Raw genomic sequence first — 13105 nt, 5'->3', positions numbered from 1 at the left:
CCGTGTGGCCGTCTCTACATACTGCATACCGGTATAAGGTTTCCGGTGTTATGGCGACCACCGGCAACATCATCGCTTCAGCCCGGAGGAGAGCAGACTGTGCGTTCAGGTACATCACCTCTCACTCAAACTCACACCAACCTTAAGTAGTCGACATTTAATGGTTAGTTTAGTGAGTTAAGTGACCGCGGAGGAGTTAAATATTTGTCCACATCGGTGCGGCTTAAATGAACGTGAAGGCGTCTTGGCTTTGTTGAGTACATGTTAGCCACCGCGTCAATAATTCAGACATTAGCCTCCGGTAAAGTGTTCGTGTATTTTACCCTGTGACAAAGAACAGAGTAAATAAGGCGTTATTACCTTCACCTACTCTCAGTCATGAGATTTATCTCCTGCGTCTTTAGTGTTTCTTGTAGCGTTTTTTCTCAAAGCTCCGTTAACTCACTGTCGCTGGCTAAAAGTTTAATTTTATATATCTGGGTTAATTAAAGTTAAGTTCGTTTCTTCTTCGAGAGCACGAGTGCGACGTGACGGTGAGTGTAAAACGACACAAAGTAGACTGGTGCTCGTTAATAAAAAAAAGCTTTATCTTACGTGAACAATTAAAGTAAGTCTTACAATGATAATTAACTACAAAAGTGAAGCTAGGCGCACGTAGCTTTCCTTCTGTGATGGTTGTGCTGATGCAGCAGTACTTTCAGGCGTCCCGTTACGCCCATTGTAAACTGTTATTGAACCTCCCCTTGAAGTAGCTCCTTGACGTGTACTTAATGCCTGGTGGGACTTTAGCTGCTACCAAACTGCCTGCAGACTGTGTTAGTCACATACATCAACATCAGTCAGCTCCTTCAGATGTGCTGAGATGTGGGAGTCATTGCAGCACAGTGTAATAACAGCAGTCACACTAACACGCTTGAAAAATGGCTTTGGGCTGTGTAAGCACGGGCACACTTGAGACTTTGCATGGCTCATGAAATATGACTGTGCTGTGTATCAGTGCTGGTTCAGCCACCTGGAAGTGTAAGTAAGTTTTCATTCACCCCCCCTCAGCCTCAGCCGGACAACAGTCGGAAAAAAGGGTCAGCAATACTTCCTGCAACAGGACCTTTCCTTATGTGGTGCTCAGATCCGCCTGGAGTTCAGTTCCCACACACTTGCCTGTGCCCGTGTGCTTGTAAACTGTGCTGCTAGGCTTTTAACCAAGATTACAGAGTGCAAGTCTGAGTCTGTGTCTGTGTCTCTCTCCGTTTGTTTCCCCCTCAGGGTGCTGTGAGGAGAGGCAGCTATCTCACATGTCTGTGTGACTCTGACTATGCTGCTCTTGGTAGCGCTGGGCATCGTTTTTTCTTTCGCTGTGGTCACCACTGAGAGCTCTGAGAACACCAACCACAAGCCACCAGCACCAGCACCACCGCTGCTCAACTACGGCGTGATCTCCCTGCCGCCAGAGCATGTACCCTACTTCCTCTACAACAACAAGAGGGTCGCCAAGCAATGCCGCCTGGACCCACTCTGCCCCTTTAAAGTAAGATATGCACTGTGGGAACTTTTCACTGTTCAGATTTGCTTTCAGTGTCGAGTGGTAGCATGTTAGTTAGTTCATTTTCTTTGTTATTTGGACTCTCAAGTGCATTAAGGTCAATAACAGCATGAAACTTGTTGTTGAGCTGTGTTCTCTGTTAAGTGTTGTGAAGGTGATGGTGGCGGTGTGATTTGTCAGAATAGGCAGCCCATTATGTGTTAGAGATTGCACATATAATTTATCTGTATAGTGATGTGTGTTTGTGAATGGACACTGCTGTACTGTAGATAGTAAGAGGACACAGAGGACTGTCCATACAGAATGACTTAGAAAAGTTAGAAAAGGCGTTTCACAGAAAAGATAAATATTCTTCAAAAATCAGTATTAGTTTTTTACTATAGATGTTAAGACTTAGTAAGTAAAAGGAGTGTTAGAGAAAAGCATGTTGTATTTGCATTTATTTTAAAAAAAACAGTGTTGCAACTCCATCTCTTTAGTTAGTTCATGAGCTGGATTAGCAAATATTTTTCATTTATTATATATATTTTTATATATTTAATTCTGACTTGTCTTTCTTAGCACAGGAAAATGATTGCGTGTTCACAGAAGTCTTTTTCCATAACAGGGAACCACCCACTGTTTGGCCTCTCCTATATGCATCCATAACAGGGAACCACCCACTGTTTGGCCTCTCCTATATGCATGTTTTGTTCTATAGTTTCTAATAGATTTTCATCACTCATCAGTCATCTTTCAGTCTCTGTTTCTATCTCTCTCTCTCTCTGGTATTTCTCTTGTTATACATGCACACTTGTTTTTACAACAGGATGCACTGCAGGATCCGTCTGCGTGTTGGGGTTATGAGAAGAACTGTGATCCTGGGAAGCGCTTCAGCTATCCAGCCTGTACCAAAGCTGACTCTGGATGGTACTGTTTATTAATACAGTTTACATAATTTATTTCCACATTCTCCTAGCAACCATCCATGATGTGTCAGGTGCTCAAAAATCTTAAGTATACCAAATTATAGTAATCTTTTATTCATAAGTATTGAATTTATCGAACCAGAGCCTCTGTTGGTTCTCCTAAGTAAAAGTGTATTTATTCATAGAATGAATCATTGATGAACCATTATGGTGTTGGCTTCTGATCTGCCTAAATCTCTGACTTGTCAGGGCCCATTCACTGGAGGCAGCCCGGGAGCTTTTCTGGAAGCAGGCTGATTTTGGCTACGTCAAGGAACGCCTCTCTGAGATCAAAACACTCTGCAAGGCCGTCAAGCCAGTAAGTCTGTGTGTTTCCTTAGTTCCCACGGGCCTGCTGAGTCAACAGGAAGAAACAACAGGTAGAAACAGACACAGTGCTAAACAAAGTCCACAGACAATAGGCCTGGACATAATTTGCTCTCCCAAAGCAGTAATATAAGGAGCATAGAAGGTGGACCATGATCTCTAAAGTTTGATAATATCCCTTAAATACTAATTCTAGTTAATTGCAAATTTTACTGCTATGCTTTTGCAGGGGGACTCGTCTTTAAAATGTAGTAGCCACACTCGCTTCTGTAAGGCAACCAACCTTTACCTGGACTTGCGTAAACCACGCAGAAGTCATGAGAGGTCAGTATTTTTGAAAGTGACATGGGCTGAGCCTTGCACTGACACAGATGAGTATCCGGAAACTCATGCATGTTTATTCTGCAGATACAAGGAGGACTTCATTCAGGAGGGTGAGATTGGCGGTCGTTGCAGCCTGAACAAGCGTGCACTTGCTGCAGAAGGGCAGCACAAGAGCCCCTTACAATCATGGTGAGACAGGACACACATATTCAATTTCTGGGCTTTTTTGAACTCTTGAGAATTGGGTTTATAGCTACTCAGAGAGCCTAAAGCCGGGAATCAAACCCGGGCCGCGGCGGTGAGAGCGCCGAATCCTAACCACTAGACCACCAGGGACTTTAATCTGGGTTTTTCATCACAGAATTTGGAAAAAATTACATGCATTCAGACGTTACTTTTGCATAATTTATGGAGGCTAATTTGTACTTTGCTTGTTAATGGTCTCATGTGGAGGCTGCAATGTTTCTAAATGAATTGCATGTGTACTGTGTGTTCCTTAAATTTGTGAATAGAATTGACAGAGAAAAATGACGTGATCCCTTTGTCGTTTTGATATTGTAGTTACTCAACCAGCTCTTAAATTAAGTTCCCTGACCAGGAAACAAACCCAGGCCATGGCAGCGAGAGCGCCAAATCCTAACCACTAGACCACCAGGGACGTAAATCTCATTACCTAGTGGGTTGGATCTAGTAACTCCGACCGTCACTAGGTGGTGCTTTTCTCCTACACTGATAACTGACAGCTCATGTCCTGCCTGTAGAATTAACAGTTAACAATACGTGTCATGTTTACTTTTAATCAGACCAACTATTTTTCTCCATTACAAGGACAACAGTGAAAGAAGCATGTTGAGAGATTCATAAGAAGAGACCTCTGTTGACTGAATGAAGTAAAGAAACAAGTACTTAATGTAATTTTAGATTAAAGTGACAGCTGGAGACCTCTCTTTGAAGTATTATTATATTATTACATAGTATTATAATTCATAGATCCCACCAGGTCTCTTTCAAATGATTCAACTAAATTGACTACTTTTCAAATAGCATCTCAAATTACTGGTGTGTTTGTGGTCACGTGTGTGAAGTTGGTGGAAAACACGTTACTACAGAACCCTGAAAGTAGGGGGGAGGGTCTGACAGGAATGTGAGGGTGGAGTCTGTGCTTCACACTTGCCTTTTGTCAGGACCACATGCCATGTCAATGGGCCAGTGGCGCAATGGATAACGCGTCTGACTACGGATCAGAAGATTCTAGGTTCGACTCCTGGCTGGCTCGTGACCTGTTTTTCCTCATTTGTGGACAGAGTTATACTGCAATGAGCCTCTCTGCCAGAATGATGTATTACAGCAGAGAAACAGAAAAGTCTTAGTCTTCTATTAGTCCCACCTCTGGTCATATTTGAAAAGAAACAACTTTTACTTTCTCAGAGATTATATGAAACCCTATCCCCAATACATTTGAAACTAGAACAGTGCAAATAATGTGCACCCAAGTCACCTAAGTCACTTAATAGCATCTGTTACCAGTTGTAGTATTTTACTTAGCTATGATGATCTAAAATGAACTGCCACCCAAAATCTGATCACAATGAATCAGTGAATATCAAACCTTCTTAACCAGCCATCTCCAAATGATGACCTTTGTAAAGCATGTGTCTTCGTAGTGGGCTCATGGATAATGCGTGTGACTTTGGATCAGGAGTTGTTTTGTCCTCATTTATGGACATGTATGGACTACAGTGACCACAATAGGCTACAACAATCAAAACCTTTCATTTCAGACTATGCTACCAACCCCTACTTGATATTAACCTTTGTATGAACGCAATGGTCGTAGCCAAAATATCACATTTTTTGTTATTATCAGGCCTAATGTGCCATCAGTCTATTCTGAATGTTTATTATTTCCATTGTGTGCCAACTCCATGTTCATGGAGAATTTTTATAATATATTATACTAATAATTGTATATTGTTGTGCTGTGCTCTTTTTGTAGGTATGCTGAGCTGCAGACATTTACAGAGCTGGACTTTAATCCCATAGAGGATGGACACTGTGACATCATTGTAGAAAAACCCACTGTTTTCATGAAACTGGATGCTGGTAATTAACAAAGTTTTCACACGACTTACAGCACATGTGCTCCTTTCTACATGTGTGCACACTCAGCTTGTTTGAGACTTGCCTACAGTCAGTTCATGTTTCCAATATGTAATAGTAAGGATTGTAACATGATGACAGAAGTAATAATTGTGTGTTTTTCTATTAGGGGTGAACATGTACCACCACTTTTGTGACTTTGTCAATCTCTACGTCTCCCAGCATATTAACAACTCCTTCAGTTCAGATATCAACATCATCATGTGGGACACGGTGGGTACCTGATGCCTTCCACTACAGTTTCAATGGAGGGGAATTATGGAAATGTTGTTTCTATGTAAGGATAACTAGCTTATACTATTCTTGGAAATGTAGCTGTACAAACTCAGCTGAACATGTCTGCTACTACAACTGTATTTTTGATTTGCTTCTTTAATTTATACCATTTGCCACACTTACAAAAAATCAGCAAAAGATGATAAATGTTAAAGATTCTCATCCTTCATATATTAATAAGAATCATACAATGGGTCTGTTCTCAAGATACAACACCAGTTTTCAAAATACTGATGAAGCATAAGATTACTTTGATTGAGATTATTTTGGCAACTAGAGTGGCACATTTTAGCTTTCTCTCTCTCTATATAAAACACTGTCTGACCTTACTGTGCAGACTAACATGAAAACAGTCAAATGTAAGGGATAATGTACAGTGAACCAGTCACTGGTGCAGGGTCTTGAATCACCCTTCCAGGGTTTATTTAGCAACAATTACCGGTTCCCTTGTACATTATCCTGCTTATTGTACGGCTACTTAATAAAGAAATGAACTTTGCTTTGATTGATTGATTGACTGATTGATTGATTCTAAAAATGATCAGAACTGCCTTCATAACAGTGGTCTGTTATTCAAAACAATGGTCTGCTATACAGAAATAACAGACTGTGTAATGCCTTCGGTGATGGAATCAGAATCCAGTATCCAACAAAGCTGTGTAATGAAAATATTTAAAGAGTTTTGTGTCCAAGGCAAATGAAAACTGAGATTGGATTTGAGCACTACAAGCCAGTGAGAAAGCCAAGCAGTTTGTCTGCAACATACAACCAGCCAAAGCTTTTGTTTGACAAGGCAGTGGCATATGTGCCTGATGGAGGCATCAAGGGGAAACACCAGTTGAAAAACAGAATGCTTTTACGGACAGGCTTATCCGGCCCATTGTTCCCTCCACTGTGGACAGAGGTGAAGAGGAAAAGGGAAAGAGAGAAAGAGAAATAGGAGGGAGAGAGAACTGCCGGGAAGAAGAAAAACCGTGACCTTTCAGCACAAACTCCGCACGGCAATGAAAACAGCGGCAGGCTGTCAGATAATGATATGATAACAGACCTTGTATAAAACCAAAACTTCAGACAAATACAACCAGCACAGTTTGAAAACAGATGAGTGATTCTGGCACAGCTGCAGGTTATAGTTGATTTTAATTTTATGGCTTTGTTTTTCATTTCAGATGTAACATTAATTGAATTAACATTTGTCCCCTTCTTTTTATGTCTTTTCCTAGAGTTTTTATAGTTATGGAGATCTGTTCAGTGAAACATGGAGGGCCTTCTCAGAGTATGACATCGTCCACCTGAAGACCTATGACTCGAAAAGAGTAAGTTTAATGCCTCCTCTGGGTGGTCATTGTATGCTCCTTCCTTGTAAAGGTGTTGAACTCATTGGTTACTCAAGCATGTTTGTTTGGAAATACCAACCTGATTGTTTGTCTTTAGTCTTTGGAGTGTTGTCACAGACCCGCAGTACTTGGTTGTTTTTAACAGGCAATCCTCTGGCACAGGGTTAGGGAAATACTGTGTTTGGTGTTCCACAAGCAGCAACAATGGTCTTGATAAAATATATGTATAAGACAGAAACTCAAATTCCATCAATATAATAATAATAATTTTTAAAAAAGACCGTAAATAATGCCCCATCTAACTAGTTTCTACTCCTGGAGCCAGACCCGAAAAGGGAGCTCGCCTGCTAGTGTCTGGTGGCCGTGCCTTAGTTCATGGGGCTCCACCAGCTGAAGGGAAAGGCATAAGGGTGCCAACTGAGGTGGTTCAGGTATCTGATTAGGATGCCTCCTGGGCGCCTTCCTTTGGAAGTGTTCTGGGTGTGTCCAACTCGCAGGAGACCCTGGGGCAGACCCAGAATTTGCTGGAGTGACTAAATAACCCATCTGGATGGATGAGGTCCCATCTTCGCACTTGAGTGATCTCTGAAAATAGCACTACAGCAATGAGCAAGTTTTATATTTATGTTATATCTTGCCTAATAGTTCATGTACATCCAAATCATCATTCCAGTATTTTTGAAAATTTGAAGATGTCACATAGACAGACAGAGGCTCGTGTATACAGCATCATCAACTGATTTCTCAGCTGTATGCTTACCTTATTGATTTATTCACACTTTTCTATAGGTGTGCTTCAAAGATGCCTTCTTCTCCCTCCTTCCGAGAATGAGATATGGCCTCTTTTACAACACCCCTCTCGTAAGTTACCCCTCATGTATATACAGTATGTTTGTGAATGCAGCCACTAACCCGATGCACTTTACATATGTATTTGCTTTCAACCAGTTGCAGCATCTTATACTTTCAATCCTGCCTTGTGTCTTCATTTATATGTTTTTATCGTACATTTCATGATAGATTTTTAAGAAAATTATTTAATGGCATTTGCTCTCCACATGCACAATGATATCCAGTTTAGTCATAAACATGCAGATCAGGTCAAATATTTATGTGATATATTCAAAAGCTCAGCAAGTGCTTATGTTATTTAAATGATAATTCCAAGGAGATTACTATAAGGATGATACCATGTAAATATGTGTTGTCCTGTGGCTCCAGCCTTGAGCTGTAAAATATTGATAGGTCAACCTCAAGCTGATGCTTTTGATTGCCCCTGCAGCACATGTCATGTTTATATTCATGTGCTCACATTTACAACTATAGTGCATCGATGTATGTGTGAGATTCTTGGACCTGAGAAATGCATAGGCTCATATGCTATTCATTCCCAGTAGATCAGGGAATATGTTTACAATTGTCGATTCCCAGCGTGTTACATATTTTTCATCAGAACCCAGTGCAGTGGTCTAGTGTGGACAGATTCAATTTGCCTTCAATTTATTTAAAATCAGACAGTACATTTTCTAAAAATAGAAATATTATTTCTTTTTGCATGGCTATACAAAACCTATCAAAATAATAATTTTAATAGAATGTTTTGAATTGAATGGATGAAAATGGAATAGCTTATAAGTAAAATTGACACTTTTTGTGGTATGTTGATGGCAGATCTCAGACTGCTCCAGTGAAGGAATGTTCAGGGCGTTCTCCCAGCATGTCCTCCATCGACTGAACATCCCACAAGATGGGCCAAAGGTAAGAAGAACGTCTTTTCGGAAACACTAACTAACATCTGTTATATTGTAAGCATATTGTAATTGTTTATGTAGATGGGATGGGAACAGTTTCATGAACGCCTGTATTATCCACTATAGTTGTAAAATTAGTGACAATCTTAGCGAAGCTAATGTAAACCTTCTGCAGAAACTGTCAGAGAGATGATGACTCCTCTCAGTGGTAATTTCTTAATTTCTCTGCAGTTTGTGGTGTTGTTCATATATTTCAGCCAGCACTGGTGACATTTTCCCTTTTCTAAAGCATTTTTTTGTTTATGACACAGACAAGTCAGAGTCATTGTTGCTACTCAAGCAGTCACTTTCACAGACTCACAAAAGTGAGCATTCCCTGACCAGGAAACGAATCATGGCATTGAGAGTGCTAAATCTGTGCCACTAGATCACCAGGAAACTGCTAATCAACACCTTTTTTCCTTTGGAGTGATTCACACAACACAAGAGGTGTTGTTCATGCCTCCAGGTCCTGTTGCATCTTGTTTTTCACTCTGTGACTCTTAGTAAATAAAAGTTTAGTAAAAGAGTAAAAGTTTTCGTTCTTGGTTGTATAGTTGCTAGGATATGGCACATTCACTGTCACATCCCGGGATAGATTCCCGGTCAAAAATGTAATATTGAGGCTGGTTTAACTGATTGTAACTGCTGTGAAACAATCAAAAACTAACTTTTCAAAGCATGTAATGTCTTGCAAAATCTGTACGAAAAAGGACTTTTTGGTCCTTGGTGGTCTAGTGGTAAGGATTCAGCACTCTCACTGCCATGGCCCAGGTTATATTTCTGGTTGAAAATTTTGTTTGGGGCTGGTTTAGTAACCAAAACAATATCGTAACTACACAGGGTCTGTGGGTCATCCCCACATGAAATGGCCTCATCCAAAACGGCCTCATCCTTACATGAAACGGCGTCATCCTCACATGAAACGGCCTCATCCAAAATGGCCTCATCCTCACATGAAACGGCGTATTCTATGTATTTTGTTCTAGTGGTAAGGATTCAGCACTCTCACTGCCATGGCCCAGGTTAGATTCCTGGTTGAAAATTTCGTTTGGGGCTGGTTTAGTAACCAACACAGTATCGTAACTACACAGGGTCTGTCACCCTGCACTCTCAATCCTATTCACAAATGAATGAACACCCAGGAGTGGACATTGCAAAACATTACAGCCTCCACATGAGTGTGCATTCAGACAGGATCCGGCGATCCAACAAAACATTACAGGTTTGTGCGGGGAGTTGAGGTGTGTTGCTGGGGATGCGTCTGTATGTGCTGATTGCAACTGCTGTGAAACAATTAGGAAGTAGCTTTTTATTTCACTTAACTGGCCTTTTCAAGGCATGTAATGTCTTGCAAAATCTGTACGAAAAAGGTCTTGTAGAAGTCCCTGGTGGTCTAGTGGTTAGGATTCGGCGCTCTCACCGCCGCGGCCCGGGTTCGATTCCCGGTCAGGGAACATGTTTTGTGGGGCTTGCTGCTGCTGCAACTAAAAGTTTTGGTACGGTGTTCATTTTAGGACATCCTCAGATCTCAGACTCAAATGAAAAGGCATCAGAGTCGCCTAAACGTCACTCAGTCTCAGAAAAACCTTTGTCATCTTCATCCAAAATGGCCTCATCCTCACAAAACGGCGTCATCTAATTCGGCGTCATCCCCACATGAAGCGGTCTCATCCCCACATGAAACGGCCTCATCCAAAACGGCCTCATCCTTACATGAAACAGCGTCATCCTCACATGAAACGGCATAATCCAAAATGGCCTCATCCTCACATGAAACGGCGTCATCCAAAACGGCCTCATCCTCACATATAACGGCATATTCTACGTATTTTGTTCTAGTGGTAAGAATTCAGCACTCTCACTGCCATGGCCCAGGTTAGATTCCTGGTTGAAAATTTTGTTTGGTGCTGGTTTAGTAACCAAAACAATATCGTAACTACACAGGGTCTGTCACCCTGCACTCTCAATCCTATTCACAAATGAATGAACACCCAGGAGTTGACATTACAAAACATTACAGCCTCCACATGAGTGTGCATTCAGACAGGATCCGGCGATCCAACAAAACATTGCTGGGTTGTGCAGGGGGGTTGAGGTGTGTTGCTGGGGATGTGTCTGTATATGCTGATTGAAACTGCTGTGAAACAATTAGGAAGTAGCTTTTTACTTCTCTTAACTGGCCTTTTCAAGGCATGTAATGTCTTGCAAAATCTGTACGAAAAAGGACTTGTAGAAGTCCCTGGTGGTCTAGTGGTTAGGATTCGGCGCTCTCACCGCCGCGGCCCGGGTTCGATTCCCGGTCAGGGAACATGTTTTGTGGGACTTGCTGGTGCTGCAACTAAAAGTTTTGGTACGGTGTTCATTTTAGGACATCCTCAGATCTCAGACTCAAATGAAAAGGCATCAGAGTCGCCTAAACGTCACTCAGTCTCAGAAAAACCTTTGTCATCTTCATCCAAAATGGCCTCATCCTCACACAAAACGGCGTCATCTAATTCGGCGTCATCCTCACATGAAACGGCCTCATCCAAAACCGCCTCATCCCCACATGAAACGGCCTCATCCCCACATGAAACGGCCTCATCCCCACATGAAACGGCCTCATCCAAAACGGCCTCATCCTTACATGAAACGGCGTCATCCTCACGTGAAACGGCATCATCCAAAATGGCCTCATCCTCACATGAAACGGCGTATTCTATGTATTTTGTTCTAGTGGTAAGAATTCAGCATTCTCACTGCCATTGCCCAGGTTAGAGATTCCTGGTTGAAAATTTCGTTTGGGGCTGGTTTAGTAACCAAAACAATATCGTAACTACACAGGGTCTGTCACCCTGCACTCTCAATCCTATTCACAAATGAATGAACACCCAGGAGTGGACATTACAAAACATTACAGCCTGCACATGAGTGTACATTCAGACAGGATCCGGCGATCCAACAAAACATTGCAGGGTTGTGCAGGGGGTTGAGGTGTGTTGCTGGAGATGTGTCTGTATATGCTGATTAAAACTGCTGTGAAACAATTAGGAAGTAGCTTTTTATTGCTCTTAACTGGCCTTTTCAAGGCATGTAATGTCTTGCAAAATCTGTACAAAAAAGGACCTGTAGAAGTCCCTGGTGGTCTAGTGGTTAGGATTCGGCGCTCTCACCGCCGCGGCCCGGGTTCGATTCCCGGTCAGGGAACATGTTTTGTGGGACTTGCTGGTGCTGCACCTAAAAGTTTGGGTACGGTGTTCATTTTAGGACATCCTCAGATCTCAGACTCAAATGAAAAGCCATCAGAGTCGCCTAAACATCACTCAGTCTCAGAAAAACCTTTGTCATCTTCATCCAAAATGGCCTCATCCTCACACAAAACGGCGTCATCTAATTCGGCGTCATCCTCACATGAAACGGCATCATCCAAAATGGCCTCATCCTCACATGAAACGGCGTATTCTATGTATTTTGTTCTAGTGGTAAGAATTCAGCACTCTCACTGCCATGGCCCAGGTTAGATTCCTGGTTGAAAATTTCGTTTGGGGCTGGTTTAGTAACCAAAACAATATCGTAACTACACAGGGTCTGTCACCCTGCACTCTCAATCCTATTCACAAATGAATGAACACCCAGGAGTGGACATTACAAAACATTACAGCCTGCACATGAGTGTGCATTCAGACAGGATCCGGCGATCCAACAAAACATTGCAGGGTTGTGCAGGGGGTTGAGGTGTGTTGCTGGAGATGTGTCTGTATATGCTGATTGAAACTGCTGTGAAACAATTAGGAAGTAGCTTTTTATTGCTCTTAACTGGCCTTTTCAAGGCATGTAATGTCTTGCAAAATCTGTACGAAAAAAGACTTGTAGAAGTCCCTGGTGGTCTAGTGGTTAGGATTCGGCGCTCTCACCGCCGCGGCCCGGGTTCGATTCCCGGTCAGGGAACATGTTTTGTGGGGCTTGCTGGTGCTGCAACTAAAAGTTTTGGTACGGTGTTCATTTTAGGACATCCTCAGATCTCAGACTCAAATGAAAAGGCATCAGAGTCGCCTAAACGTCACTCAGTCTCAAAAAAACCTTTGTCATCTTCATCTAAAATGGCCTCATCCTCACACAAAACGGCGTCATCTAATTCGGCGTCATCCTCACATGAAACAGCCTCATCCAAAACCGCCTCACCCCACATGAAACGGCCTCATCCCCACATGAAACGGCCTCATCCAAAAATCCCCACATGAAACGGCCTCATCCAAAACCGCCTCAGCCCCACATGACACGGCCTCATCCCCACATGAAACGGCGTCATCCTCACATGAAACAGCCTCATCCAAAACCGCCTCATCCCCACATGAAACCGCCTCATCCCCACATGAAATGGCCTCATCCGAAATGGCCTCATCCAAAACGGCCTCATCCTTA

At 42.3% G+C, this 13105-nt stretch overlaps 1 protein-coding gene and 5 non-coding genes across 10 annotated transcripts in view; all 6 read left to right on the top strand.

Moving 5' to 3' along the window:
- The window catches only part of eogt (EGF domain-specific O-linked N-acetylglucosamine (GlcNAc) transferase), a 35454-nt gene continuing 22349 nt past the window's right edge, over positions 1-13105 (top strand). For 4 of the 5 annotated variants that reach the window (XR_003462502.1, XR_003462504.1, XR_003462503.1 and 1 more), the window contains exons 1-11: positions 1-109; positions 1264-1525; positions 2349-2449; positions 2698-2806; positions 3044-3138; positions 3223-3327; positions 5135-5241; positions 5408-5511; positions 6798-6890; positions 7701-7772; positions 8583-8669. Coding sequence is in view for 2 of the 5 variants with exons in the window: in XM_019255808.2 (XP_019111353.2) it covers positions 1313-1525; positions 2349-2449; positions 2698-2806; positions 3044-3138; positions 3223-3327; positions 5135-5241; positions 5408-5511; positions 6798-6890; positions 7701-7772; positions 8583-8669 (1086 nt within the window). In the remaining 3 variants the exon portion in view is untranslated. The remainder of the gene's footprint in view (positions 110-1263; positions 1526-2348; positions 2450-2697; positions 2807-3043; positions 3139-3222; positions 3328-5134; positions 5242-5407; positions 5512-6797; positions 6891-7700; positions 7773-8582; positions 8670-13105) is intronic. The other variant, XM_027279774.1, reaches the window with a different exon arrangement.
- On the top strand, positions 4342-4414 carry trnar-acg (transfer RNA arginine (anticodon ACG)). The gene has a single exon. It is a non-coding gene; the product is annotated as a tRNA-Arg (tRNA).
- On the top strand, positions 10087-10158 carry trnae-cuc (transfer RNA glutamic acid (anticodon CUC)). The gene has a single exon. It is a non-coding gene; the product is annotated as a tRNA-Glu (tRNA).
- Positions 10941-11012, top strand: trnae-cuc (transfer RNA glutamic acid (anticodon CUC)). Its single transcript has one exon. It is a non-coding gene; the product is annotated as a tRNA-Glu (tRNA).
- trnae-cuc (transfer RNA glutamic acid (anticodon CUC)) lies at positions 11819-11890 on the top strand. The gene has a single exon. It is a non-coding gene; the product is annotated as a tRNA-Glu (tRNA).
- On the top strand, positions 12560-12631 carry trnae-cuc (transfer RNA glutamic acid (anticodon CUC)). Its single transcript has one exon. It is a non-coding gene; the product is annotated as a tRNA-Glu (tRNA).

This window comes from Larimichthys crocea, chromosome VI (assembly GCF_000972845.2).
Source record: "Larimichthys crocea isolate SSNF chromosome VI, L_crocea_2.0, whole genome shotgun sequence".
In the NCBI taxonomy this organism is placed as follows: Eukaryota; Metazoa; Chordata; class Actinopteri; family Sciaenidae; genus Larimichthys; species Larimichthys crocea.
Note: the sequence above shows the minus strand (reverse complement) of the source record. Positions and strands in the feature narration are given on the sequence as shown.